This window comes from Acanthopagrus latus, chromosome 1, assembly GCF_904848185.1.
Source record: "Acanthopagrus latus isolate v.2019 chromosome 1, fAcaLat1.1, whole genome shotgun sequence".
Taxonomy (NCBI): Eukaryota; Metazoa; Chordata; class Actinopteri; order Spariformes; family Sparidae; genus Acanthopagrus; species Acanthopagrus latus.
Window position 1 is genome coordinate 25,612,015 of NC_051039.1, and position 13,917 is coordinate 25,625,931.

The 13,917-nt window shown below is 38.8% G+C and overlaps 1 protein-coding gene across 1 annotated transcript in view; it reads right to left on the reverse strand.

Moving 5' to 3' along the window:
• dnah6 (dynein, axonemal, heavy chain 6) overlaps positions 1–13,917 on the reverse strand; it is a 59,487-nt gene that overhangs the window by 20,429 nt on the left and 25,141 nt on the right. Inside the window, exons 46-63 of the mRNA XM_037077719.1 lie at positions 12,990–13,137; positions 12,682–12,839; positions 10,728–10,859; positions 10,343–10,514; positions 9,532–9,678; positions 9,045–9,118; positions 8,801–8,955; positions 7,794–8,025; positions 7,506–7,658; positions 6,418–6,558; positions 5,658–5,900; positions 5,255–5,422; positions 4,886–5,106; positions 3,223–3,367; positions 2,796–2,912; positions 1,821–1,944; positions 1,396–1,592; positions 801–1,004 (exon numbers count right to left, since the gene is read on the reverse strand). Coding sequence (XP_036933614.1) covers positions 801–1,004; positions 1,396–1,592; positions 1,821–1,944; positions 2,796–2,912; positions 3,223–3,367; positions 4,886–5,106; positions 5,255–5,422; positions 5,658–5,900; positions 6,418–6,558; positions 7,506–7,658; positions 7,794–8,025; positions 8,801–8,955; positions 9,045–9,118; positions 9,532–9,678; positions 10,343–10,514; positions 10,728–10,859; positions 12,682–12,839; positions 12,990–13,137 — 2,931 coding nt within the window. The remainder of the gene's footprint in view (positions 1–800; positions 1,005–1,395; positions 1,593–1,820; positions 1,945–2,795; positions 2,913–3,222; positions 3,368–4,885; positions 5,107–5,254; positions 5,423–5,657; positions 5,901–6,417; positions 6,559–7,505; positions 7,659–7,793; positions 8,026–8,800; positions 8,956–9,044; positions 9,119–9,531; positions 9,679–10,342; positions 10,515–10,727; positions 10,860–12,681; positions 12,840–12,989; positions 13,138–13,917) is intronic.

Here is a 13,917-nt window from a genome sequence, read left to right on the forward strand (position 1 = left end):
CTGCATGTGACTGAACTCAATGCTGTGGCAACATATAGTATATCATATGCAGTGTGTCTGTTAGGTACAATCTGTCACTGAAGTCTTCACAAATAACTTTTCAGAGTTCCTGTCCAACCCATAGCTGCATCCCTCTGTCTACAAAAAGTAAGATAGAGCAGATTCAGAAAAAAGAACGACAGACAGATTTTCAGGCATGGAGGAGAAAGAAAAGGCTAAAACATGACAGGAGAGAAAACTGGAAACAGACCAGTCAGCTAGACGGAGGCCTAAAAAGCTGGACAATTATTCATCTTGTACATGTTTGGATATCTGCGTGAGCTGGTCTGTGTTTTTTCTATGTGGGGAAGCTAGGAACTGTGTGTGTGTCCTGGGGCAGAGGCTGGTCTGTGTATTTGTCTCTGACCATGTCTGACAGGTAGTTCTATTTTGAGAGTTGTTTTCTAGTCTTTACAGTGGTACCACAATCATGTAGTCAATGTTTTAAATTACATGGAGTCTGAAAAGACAAGGAATTAAATACACACACACATAAATATATATATATATACAGTATATATATATATATATATATATATATATATATATATATATATATATATATATATATATATATATATATATATATATATATACATATATATATACATATATATACATATAAACATATATAATCCACTCGAGTTTCTTAACTCAGGGTGAATACAACTATATAACTGATTAGTCATAACTTACAACAAATCAATCCACGTCTGAAACACACTGAATTAATGTTGCTATAATCCCAGTTTCGATTTCACCTGGTCCTGTGGGTCGATCATAAGAGGCCAGCGGCGGCCCTCGGTCACCAGGATCCTGTTCTCTGTAGAGAAGACATCATCAGGCAGACCCTCTATCTTCCACTGGTGGATGACAAATGGGTCACCCAGAATGCTGATCAGGCTGAAGCTGGAGCTGATGGGGATGTTCAGTTCCTGACACTGAATTATCCACTGGTCAGTTAGCTGGTGAAAGGGGCCACATTGTATGTTTAAATGATTATTAGTTTGAGGAATTAAAACCTCTTCTGTTTTTGTATTTTGCAAATTAAATATTGTTTGCTCTTCTCAATCAATTTCTTATCAATGATGTTGCTGTTGTTCTGCTGTGTTTAATAATGAAAAAAAAAAAAAAAAATATATATATATATATATATATATAAATATATACACACACACACACACACACACACACACACACACACACACACACACACATACATACATTCTTTATTTCTCGGAATTACTTCTCAAAGAAATACAGTCCACAATAGAGTTTAGTATCTTTTCATATGGATGCTGCAGTGGCATGGTGCACTGTATAGCATCAAGGATTAAGACTCCACACCGTACCTACCAGCTGCCTGTAGTGGGAAGTAAATGCTCCATAGTAGGCCACACAAGCAGCTGCAATGAATACATTCCCCGCAACGTTGATGATATCTTGGTCAAACAAGGCAACATTTTTTTCCCAGCGAATTTGCTCATCACGTAGAGCAGAAGTTATCTTCCCTGCCCTGGTCAACCGAGCCTGCATCAGAGCCATGGTGTTAACTTTGAGGCGAGAGAGGGGTCACAAAGTGAGAGAAAGAAAAAGAATATCAGTAAAGTAGACTTTTTTTCTCAAATCCAATGGGTAATAAAGCTTCTTTCAATACTGAAAGAGATGGAAGACATTTCAAAACAACAGGGATTCAAAAATATAAAATATGCAATGACTGGGCAGTTTAAAAAACCAGGTTGAGTAATAAATGGTAAAATATAATGGGAACAGCCCTTTACCCAACTCCTCCTTCTCATTTAAGCTGCTGTCAAACTGCTCCTGTAGGACCTTGATCTGGTTGTCCATATCCTGAAGCTTCTCTTGCTTCACCCTCAGGGTGGCCATGGTCAGGTCCAGCTCTTCCTGCATGGGTTGGAATAAAAGGGAATTGACAAAAGGAAAATTAATCATTTAGATAATTTTAGTCCATTTTTTCTTCTCATTATAAGTGCAATGTATGCAGGGCAATCCTGAGTGGCACTGAAAGTGCATAATGAATGGAGTGAATAGACCTGACAAAAACGAAATGGTGTCTACAGGTTTTCTGGACACGTAGACTTTAGACACAAGCTTTTTTACAGGTCATTTTCAACCGCATTTAAAATATGTGGTTAAATCATGCTTTTGTATGTGCTATTGTGTGTGTATGTATAATTTTTGGACATCTAAAAAAAAGGTCTGTGATGTGAAAAAGCCCAACGTCCACGCCAAAGGTAGTTACTCTCTCCCACAGAAAACACTGGTCCTGCACCATCTGAAATGCCTGGTTTGGAGTCGAGCCTTTACTTCCATGAATTATGTGCGTCACTCTGTAGCTGGCACTATATAAATAGATATTTTTACATATTTATTGTCGTGTATATACATTCAACTCAGTCAGCAGACATACAGTTACATTAGATGACACTACCTTACCCGGCATGACCTGCCCTACTCTGCCTCTGATTGGCTACATCCTGCCCGTTAAGTAGTGCACATGTGCAGTGAAGATCAAACATCGGCAGAATTAAGGGATGATACATTAGATTTGATACAATTTTTGTGGCAATTGAGACAGACCTAAAAACTACATAAAACCTTTTTAAGGAACTGCAGACACTGAACCATAAGAGCACTATAAGAGCAAGTCTTTATGTAAAGCAATATCCATAAAATCTGTCCATACATATGATCAAAATCTGTATGCATACAGCACTCTGCTGCATGTTACTGACTTGTGCCTTGGCCAGTTCTTCTCTCTTGGGGCCCACATTTTTGAGGGCTCTAGAGTAAAGGTCCATGGCTCTGACCCACATGCACATAGATCTGCAGGCTTTTGATACCTTCTCCACCTAAACCCAACAGCAAAAACAGAAATTATACAAAGTCACAGTCATAAAAACATACTGCGTTACGCACCACAATACATTAATAGTTTATGGTAATCCCAAATTTACATTGTTCTTTTCAGTAACATACAATACATATGACCGTAATGTTATAATCGAAACTTCAGGAATTATTTTTCTGTTTTCCTACCAGCTCTGGAACTTTTAAAACTGTCAACATGTTTGAACTACAATTTCCCCAAAATGCGTTTACTCTGAACCCTGCACCAAAGGATCTGACTATCAGATTGTTCAACATGAAATCCAAACAGACCTTCTCAGGTATGAAATCAGGGTTGTTGATGTATTTCTGAAGTTTCAACAGGATCTGAGGCTTAATATTGTCCTTGTCATAGTCTGTCAGGCGCCTGAGGAAATTGGCATCTTCAAGTAATTGCTTGGCCCCAAGCCTGTCCGAGCTGTGTGGAGAGAAGGATGTTGATGGGGAGTTGTGGAAAAAAATGAGGCCAAACAAAATGGCTAATAATGATTAGTGTTCATATATGGCTTAATTCATATTGGCACAAAGTATACATTTCCAGTTTTATTTTACACCAACTGTACAAGGTACATTGTATATAAACTTCTGCATGTCACAATACTGTGATTATAATGTAGGAATTACACATGTCACATGTTCATATTCATGTGAATTGACATCATAATACCATATGTGGTGGTCACATGGGTGCACCCACAGAAAAGGTTCAGCACCCATGGGGGGAAAAAAAATGAATGAATAAATAATTGGCCTAAATAATTAAATAAAATGACATCTTTGTGTGTAAGCTGTATGTATGTTGATACTGCATGACAAATTCCAAGTTATGGTATTCATATGTGTAGGTATTTTTTGCTTAGATATTACTTTAGGTTGTGGTATTATGGTATTATACACACAAGCAACACACTGTTATGTTGTGGCCAATTTGTATGAGAATACTGCCCCGTTGTGTGTTTATGTCCAACAACAGTAGCCTAAACCATGGAAATTACTAAAGCAAAACCAAAGTGTTTTCGTGACCATTATCACCTTGGTGGTTTGCATGTAACTAGGGTACTTAGAGTGAAATACATAAATTGACACCTTTGCATTGAACCACAAGTGTGTGTTAGTTTCACATAGTATTAGTGTACAGGAGGTGAAACAGTGCATGTTCAAAGGTTAAAGTAGACAGGATATTAGGCAGGACTGGATTTAGTGCAGCAATGCAGTAGATTACTGCTTGATGAAATTTAAGGGTTGACAGAGGGATGAGTCATGAGATGGTAAGGTAATCTCTCTGGATGCTGACAACAAAATATATGGGATTAAAAACTAGGCTTAAATCTCACACATTTGGCAGAGTGACAATTGTGATTAGCACTGTTAAAATGGCTAAACATTTGGTAACAGTAATAACAATGTTGATGATATTTTAGGGTGCCGCAATGATTAAAATGATTGATCAGTGCGATAAATGACACACCCAATGGATCTTTTTTAGGACACAGACATGGTGTGACTACATGATTTTCCTGTTTGGTAGACCTGTTTTTTTGTAGTCACTTATCCTAGACTGAAATTGGATCAGGTTCACTCACCAGCAATTAATTTGGATCTGACAGAATTAGAAAATATTTACAGATGACCGTTTGCCACTGGTGTTGAATTAAATCAGTTGAGCTGAACAAATGATTTAATGTCTTGTCTGTTATTCATGCTCTTATACTTGTTTATGCTTTAAATTGCTTCATCCATCCATATATTTTTCTGAAATAGATTATTAGTATGTGACATAATTAGTGAGAAGAAGGCTAGCAATAATGGCATATAAGCTGGGGAGAGAAGGGCATTCTTATGTGACCACAGAGCAGACACATATCTTCAATCAAAAATCTTTGAGGAAGGGAAGTCTGTTTTTTTTTTATTTTGAGTAGGAGAAAAGCACACTGACTTGGAGTTGAGCAGGATGCAGACAGCCTCCAAGACAGTCATGACCAGGTCTGGGGGTTTGGTGAGTGCCTTGATCTCAGTGAAGTCAGCCCTGTCGAGAGACTTAAGGGCCTGATTGGCATCCTCGATGGCTGACAGAGCCTCATCCAGCTCCCTCAAGGCCTGGGTGTCTTCGGCTTTGGCCTTGGCCAGCGCTTCCTCCTCTTGCACTACTTCACGCACCTGTGGCAAGGATTCATTTTTGTTTAATGCACAAATATATGGGAGCTTTTTCCGCACTTTAAGGACACGATAGATACAATTTTTAGTTTAGTTTTGTTTTGTGTCTATCTCTTGTTCATCTCTTCCTCTCTCATATGCAAACACAGACCTTGTCAGCGCTCTCCTGGTCAGTGGCCAGTTTTTCCTCGAGGGCATCAACATCAATGGATTTTTGTTGCAGGACTGGTTTCAGAACAGACAGGTCCACTTTCATTTTGTCCACAAGCTCATTGGTCTTCAGCAGCTTGGTCAGAACGTTCTTCACACGATCCTTGGCCTATAAATAAACACGCCCCCCACACAGGGATATATTATGCATATTTTGCCTGCTGGCATATCCTACAAAAATTTAATATATACATATTCTTCAACATCCACAAAGACGCTTATCATCAAGAAAAAATGCTCTGTCCTCTGTAAAAATGTGAGGTAAAGATTCACCATCAATTCCAACACTGACAACTAATCACTTGTGCCGATAACCACTTGTGCATTTTGATGGTTGGACTCACAAGCACTTGGTCCTCTCTCTTATCCTCCAACATGGACAGGTATAGGTTGATGAGCTCTAGGTACGAGGTAGGAGTAGTGTAGTATCGGCGCCTCAGCTCTGAGTGGAAGCGCTCAGCCATGTCAGTGACACTAACATGTATTTCCACACACATGGCTGAGAAGTTCTGTTTCTGCTCCTCGTTCACAAAGTCAACATTCTGGAAGAAGGCCTGTGAGACAGAGAGCAGGGCCTCACGAGGCCACTGGGCAAGAGAGGAGAGAGTGAGATTTCAACAGGGGTGAAGATATACACTTTTTATTTTAGCTTTTATTTATTTGTGCAGTGATTCCATAGTACAGCAATAGAAAGAATTAAAAAAACAAATAAACAAACAAAAAAAAACCCATAATAATAAAGACATTAAATGAAGATGAAAATTACAAGCCTCCAGAATGAAAGCATGTGAAACAAGCAGAATACAATAAGAAGAAGAAATGGGGAAAATTGTGTCTGAGTGGAGAAGAATTTCCATTTTGGGTGTAGCTGCCAAGACCAGCAGAATGATGTTAATGTTAGACTGAAAGTATAATGGTGCTGTAGACTGATTCAAGACAGTGATACAACCTAAAAACATGCAGATAATACCTGTAACATGTTTGAACCAGTTATAATAATTTCAATGTATAATTGCAAAATCATCTAGTTTCACAATCCCAAGCTAAGTACATGCACACAAATGACTAGGTACAGTCAGAAAACCGAGAGCTAGCTCAGCATACCTGCACAAACCAATCGATGGTGCAGCAGTTGACCAGGGAGGGAAACATACGACAGCGGGACCTGAAGGCATCACCGACGGGACTCATACAGAGCACAATGTGCAGCTTCTCCCGTACACGAGAGATGAAATACTGAAACACCTGAAGGCCACACACACACAGATACTATAATTGCTGGAAGCACTGTCTCAGCAGGCAAGTAACATTAAAGACTGATATTCTCCTACAGCTCTCCTGGGGCCAAAGACTTTGATGGATAACACTGTGTATGTGTGATGTTTTTGAAAGTTTTTAAATAACCTCTTTTAGCAACAGACAGTGTTCAGTTTTTGTTTTGACCACAGCGTCTGATACAGATAATCCCTTTTTTTCATCTATTAATCTTTACAAAAAAAAAAAAAATAAACAAATAAGTTCCAATATCTGGGATTATTTTTTACTGTTTCAGTCAAATCTCTCTTGAATGTACTTTGCGTTACGGATGTGTGTGAGCGATTGTCTGGCACAGAACCTCCTATAAAACCACAATGTTAGTTATTACACGTTGTTTTTGTTGTACGGATTTAACAAATATGATATGACAGGCTAGCTCTTTCCCCATTTTTCCAATCTTCATGCTGAGCAAAACTAGGCAGCTGCTGGAGGCTGCTTAACATTTCCACACAGATGTGAGATTCTGATCGAACATATCAACTAACTCTTGGCAAGAAAGTGAATAAATGTATTTCCTCAAATGTCAAATCATTCCTTTAATCACATTTCTTACCTCTGGCTAAACCACTATCCTTTCTGGCACCCATTGGAATCCATTAGAAAAACACCCACACTTGTTAGGTTAAAATTGTATTGATATTCGCAGTTCACTGCTCTTTACACAGCCTAATTTTCTTCACATCATGATTCATCATCTTCCAACACCACAACTCACTGAGCTTTCTCCTCAACTTTCTAACTCAATCATTTGCTCAGATCATCTGCACAGCATACTTGAATTCATGTGTTTGCTGGCATATGTTATAGATCTACAAACTTGGTTGCATTTTAACTGCCTGAATGATTTTACAGCAAGTGTTTGTTTCTGTGCGAACCTCGTCCCTGTTCTCCTCACTGATTCCTGCCCCTTTGGCTTTCGGCAGGGTGGCAGCTAGTACTTGCTCCAGTTCATCTTTCTCAAAAAGGTTGGGCACCTTGCCAGAGTTCAGCATGTTGTTGATGTCCTCTAAAAACTCCTCCACCACAATCTATAACAGGAAAGACAAAGTGGAGAGAAGAATTGTATGTGCAACAGAAAAAATAAAACTATCTGCAGGCACACAAACAATCTGCAGGCATTAACTATTTATAATCTCTATGTCAACCAAGTCCTCCCATCATACCTGAGTATCTGTTAAGAGGAACACCGTATCTTTTCCCTCCACACCAGCCATTTTGTAGAGCGTTCTGAGGTCCTCTTGGAAGCTGTCATAGTTGTAGCCTCGACTCTGATCAATCTCAAAGCAATAGTTACCGCTCATATGGGCTGCTAACCGAGTGAGTGACTGCTTGCCTGTACCTCCTACCCCAACTAGCAGGGCATTGCCTCTCTCATGACGAATTATACGGGCAATCCTAGGAGAAAATAAATAAAATCACTGTCATCATTTGTAGTAAGACCCTGCAGCTTTACCTCCGAGCTTTATTCTATTGTGGTTCATTCATACAGTTCTATTGTTAAAACTATCTAGTTATGCCTGTTTTGAGGTTCATACTTTTCTTTAGGTAACTAAAATAAGTTCAAGTACTTCAATGTTCAAAAAACTGTCCCTATCTGTAACCTGTTTCAGTGCCTGTTTACCTCCATTCCGAAAAGCTTATTCTGCTCTGATTAGTCAGCTCCCAGAGGCCTGAGCAGGCATTCGCCCATTGCATCAACTCTGCCAGTGTTTTTGCAATCAGGGTGATGCTGGGTGCATGATTGTATAGTTGTGACATCACAACCTTACAGAAGCCCTGACAGTTTACCCAAAAACATAGTTTCTGAATACGGGCTGAGTACATTTCTCTGTCGACTGACTCACTTTCTACAGTTTGGGACTTGATATAACAGTACTAATAAACATGAGAAGAATCTTACACACAAACTATTTCTCTCAAAATTCATTTAAACATTTGACAGTCACTTCATTATCAGCAACAATCATATCTCTTTCAAACACTACATTTCGAGAGCAGGTTTTCCAGAGATAAACTTGACCTCTTCAATTGTTTTTCTAGATATTTCTTTTGAACAAGCACTTACTTGGTGTGATTTTCATCTCACAGTCCATTAACGTTAACCACCAACTAAGGAGTCACCCCAAAAGAAAATCTGTCAATTCAGCTGTGCACGTTTGCACGTACACACCTGGAGACATGCTCTATGGCATCCTGGAAGAAAACCAGCTTTGTCTCCTTGGAGTAGGTCATGTTGTAATCATCGAGGTAGTGCTGGAGAACAGCCTGAACCTCATCCATGTCTGTCAGATCCTCATACAGACGGTCAGCTTTCGCTGCACCCACCTACAAGTGAAAGTTGTAAGGTACTCAGTGTTAATAGCAAATCAAATGTTTTCTGAACTTAACAAGCATTTTCAACAGGAGAACCTTACCTTGATGAAGTCACCAAATATGATGGGCTGAGTAAGAAAGAACGAGGGGTCCAAGTCAATGCTAAAATATTTGCCTTGAAGAAAGAGACAGACAGGGTCAAAAAGAGGAGTATTCCTCAACTTAGAAAGATACAAAATACAACCCCGATTTAAAAAAAAGTTGGGACACTGTTTAAAATGTAAATATGCAATGACTTTTAAATCCTTTTTTGACTTATATTCGATTCAATATAGTACAAATACAAGACAATTCATGTTATACCTCAAAACCATCTTGTTTTTTGGTAAATATTTACTCATTATGAATTCAAAGAATCCAAAGTGAGAGGCAAACAAAAAAAAGAAAAACATCTTTTTTCCAGGATAACTCATAAACAACATGAGAGAAAAAACACTGAGAAGAATGACAGCGTCGGGATAAGGATTGTAACTGTAAAATGTGGAGAGTGACACATTATTATGTGGGTCTTTGTGAACGCATTCTTACTGGCCATCTCGCAGACGATGGTGTTGAAATAGGTCTTATCTTGGTTGTTGACAAGTCGGTCGTGGAACACCCGCTGACATTCATGGCAGAAGAAACGGAAGATCTGGTTTTTGTCTCTCACTTGACTCGACTCACACTGCAGTATACCTAGTCATCAAGAGAGGACAGATGAATGTAAAGAAAATCCAAACCACCTTAATCAGATTCATATAAAAACAATTTCCAAGGCCACATATGCATGTTTATAAAACAGAAGAGGCCATGTGATGCCAGCAATATAACAACATGACATGAGCGGGTGTTAGTTATTACCCCTCACCAACAATGTGTATTGCAAAAGGGAACTTTGTGTTTGAGTAATGCACTCTTGCTCTGCTGAACAAGTAGTGGGTAGAAAGCAGTCACAGAAGTCACTTCAGCTCATCGTTGCGCTGTAATGATGCCTGCTGGGTAAGGGAAGTGATGGGGAAAGAGGAAAAGAGGCAGAGGGGGTGATGGCACAGACAATTTGGGAGCACGAGGCTTAGACAGAGCTTTGTTGAAGTTGAAGAGATGCATCACGGCTGTGCCCCATGCTGGGGAGGTGCCAAGATTTAGACACCATCCGTATGTCATTCTCGTACAGCAAAGTTAAAGTTTATTTGAATAAAGAGGGTGTATATGCTTTATTCGTGAGCGAGTCCATACTGAACATTAAAAAGCTTTTTTTAGTGATGCAGTCAATAAGCAACCCACTGATCATGTCAATTTCCATGGATGTCCAATGTGAGCATGTCTGTGTGTGCAGACAGCATGTCTGCTCAAGTCTCACCTTGGACACACCTGAAGAAGTCCCAGAGATTGAATACATAGTGGAATTTAGCTGGAGTGGGCAGCAGATCTACACTCAAGCGGTTGTAAATCCCCACAACAGCATACTCGATCTGATGGGCACAGTCCTTCACCTCCTGGGAAAACTCTCTCAGGAATCCTCTCAGGAAAGCCTGGATGAGGATTGGGAGGGAAAACGGATGAGAGCAGGCAGAAATTAGGGTTCAAATAAATAAAAATAATGATGAATAGGGTGAAATGGAAGAATGAGAAAGAGAGACGAGGCTTGAAGAGAACATGAACAAAATGCATTCAGGTAACATAACAATATTTCTGAATCAGTTTAGAACATGTTTGTGTAATAGATAGTATGTGTGTCTCCTCACATTGATGATTTGCTGGAGGGTCTGCACCGAGGGTGTGGGAAGACATAGCACACTAAAGTGGCGGATGAATCGGGGGGTCACCGGATTGCGCCCCCCACCTGGTGGAGCACACGCAGCGGCAATGGTCATTTCCTTAAGGGCAGGAAGAAAGGAAGAAGAGCAGATTGTTTTCCATAAATGAATCATTTTATATGTATTCAGTATGCCCAGCGCAAATTTCCACAGCCACAAGTGTCATCCTCAGGATGCTTGTTTTGTCCAACAGTTCAAAGTCCAAAGCTATTTGTTAATTTATTGTCTTAAAATCTACTGATCATTTGATTGACTAATTGGTTCAGCAATACTTAATATTTATTTCATGCATGTAATAGCAGGTGTTTAGCAATTAGATGAATGATGTTCCTAACATGAACAGATCAGAGGAGATATTTAAGAAATATCAAATATTTTTGCCTTCTAAAGTGAAAGCAAAAAAGTAATGTTTCAGTTTAGTTTGTTTCTCATGCATAGTCACAAGAGTATTATCTTTAATTAAAAGATGTCAAGTACAGAAATATAATTTAAAAATAAAACCTCCCTCATTCAATCTGATCTGTTACAAAAAGAGTACTTCTGCTTTGAGGGCGGACATTCTACCATCTGGAAAGCTGTAGATAGCTCAGAAACTGTATTACTAAGTCTGATGATTTAAAAAAATCTATAAGGGCAATATGTGTTATATTCTCTCCTGAGGGAAACAAATAAGACACATGTTGCTAGTTAAAGTAATAACATTCTCCATATGAGCAGGTGGTAGAGGAGCACAAGAAAAAGAAACAGAAATGGTCAGAATGCCTGCCAAGGCAGGTGGGTGTAAAATACAGTCCACGCTGATTCTTGCATTGGTCAGTGTGTACATATTGAATCCTGAACTTGATATATGTCACGACTAAAAAAGTAATTCACAGTGAGGAGAAATTAGTGTTAGGTATGTCTTGTCTTGTCTTGTCCTCACCGTGAGATAGTTAGAAACGTAATTTTGATTTCCTTTGTATGTCTGGTACATAATGACAATTGACAATAAAGATGACTTTGACGTTAACTTTGATTTTAGTTTACCTTGATTGTGTTTCCAAATGAAAACCAAAAATATAATCCTTTCTTCAGTGTACTGTGTACTAAATACTGTGTGTTTGTGTTTGTATGTGTCTGTCGGTGGTGCAGTGCATTATCACACAAGATTCTGAATGCTAATGTGCAAGTTCAAGATCATGCATACACACATACACACATACACACTCAACTATATTGTTCTATCAGACATCCCATGTAGTACAAAGTCCAATCAATTTTGTGATTGCAGTTAAATTTAAAAAATGTTATATTAGTAAAGAACAGAAAACATCCACTATACAAAATTACCATACATACAGATGCCAACACAAAGGCACGCAAGATGAATAGGTTTCTTATACAAATGGACAAACTTCATTAAAAGTATAACTAGGAAACAAATTAAGTTGATGCTGACTGTGTTAAAACAAAAACCAAAGAGCTATATCTACACTTTGTTACTTAACAGAAAACCAATTTTGCTGTTTGCCAACTCACCCAGTTCTAAATGAGAACATCAATATAATTTCCATCTTAGAGTGTTTAAGTAAGGCACCTGGACAGTTTAGTCTGGCTAAACATAAAAACTGGAAACATTAGAAATAGAAAAGCAGTTGTGTGGCTTAATGAGCACTTAGACTCTAGATTGGAGGAACACTGGTCCTACAACAACTGAGCAATGTTTTTTTTAAATGCTCAATCGATGATCCTCTACATTTAGACTTACAAAAGCCATGACTACATGGGACTGTAACAGCTGTGTGCTGAACACCATGCAGCCACATGTCAGATGTAGGCACGTACATAACCATTAAGGTCAAATGCATCTTCAGTTTAGCTCATATTATTTGAATGCATATACCTTGATGTCCTTCCAGAAGAACTTGTTCCTGTCATAGAAGCCAGAAAAGTCCTGGAACTGACGCAGCAGTTCTATCGGAGGCTGAGAGCCATAACTGTCCAGTTTAGGCATATTCAGATCATCCACAAATACCACTAACTTCTTGTTTCCAGGAGCACCTACAGGCAGGGAAAATTAATTGTTTAACACTTTTAAGGATAAAAGAATGGCTAGATGAATCATCTCAATTGAGGACAATATCAGTTATTACACAGTTTTACACTGCAGCATGTATATGACTGTGTATTACTCCAAATGCACGCCAATACCCAAAACATTTTTTCTCTTCATCTCCAGTTTGGACTCAATGATCTCCTGTGTGCGTGCAGAAGAGGTCTGAGCAGAGAAATTGATGTAGACTGGAAGGTATCCTCCCTTTTTCTGGATACTGCTGAGAAGGCCTCGAGCTGCAGCTGACTGGTGACAGACACATAAAAATACTTCAATAACACGGACACGTTTACATTTTGTTTGACCTGTAACAACTTAAGTTTTACGTCTCTATAATCCTCTTGAATTTTTCCTTTTTCTAACCAAACCTTTAGGATCTAATATCTTGAACAAAATCTTTAACAGAAGAAAACATTCATAGTAGGAACTGAGCACCAAAGTTAAACTGTGATTCATTATTGGGGAATTTCTGATGGATTTGGCGATTATCTCAACAACCAATGTATGAAACGTATCTTACTTTATTTTATCTTATGTGAATAGGTGCTGTAATATCATATGATTAGATATGATTTTTTTTTGTAGAGTCTCATCTGTGGGAATGTTTTCAAGAAGCACTGAATGAAACTGAGGCAAGGAACCAGACATCAGAAGCACACAAATATGTAATTTCCCTGTTAAAGCTAGGGTGTGTAATGTTGCTCAGAAACACGTTTTGTTATACGGGGTGAAATGGTCCTGCTATCCTGAGAGTAGTTAATGCATTATGTATTCAGAAAAAGGAACGAAAATAATCAGACCTCCAACTGAAGGACTGAGAAAAAGCTGACCAATCTGTGCTATTCGGCCTGAATAGCACGGATTGGTCAGATGCCTTCATGTCTCAGAGACCCTGGTGATACTACGAGCAAAGTTTCATGTTGTGTCGAGCCTTTCACGTTGTGTCGAGCCTGATTTTGATGCTAGTGTAAAAGTGCCCCATGTACTCCCACTGAAAATGAGTATTAGCTGAAAACGAAAATACGG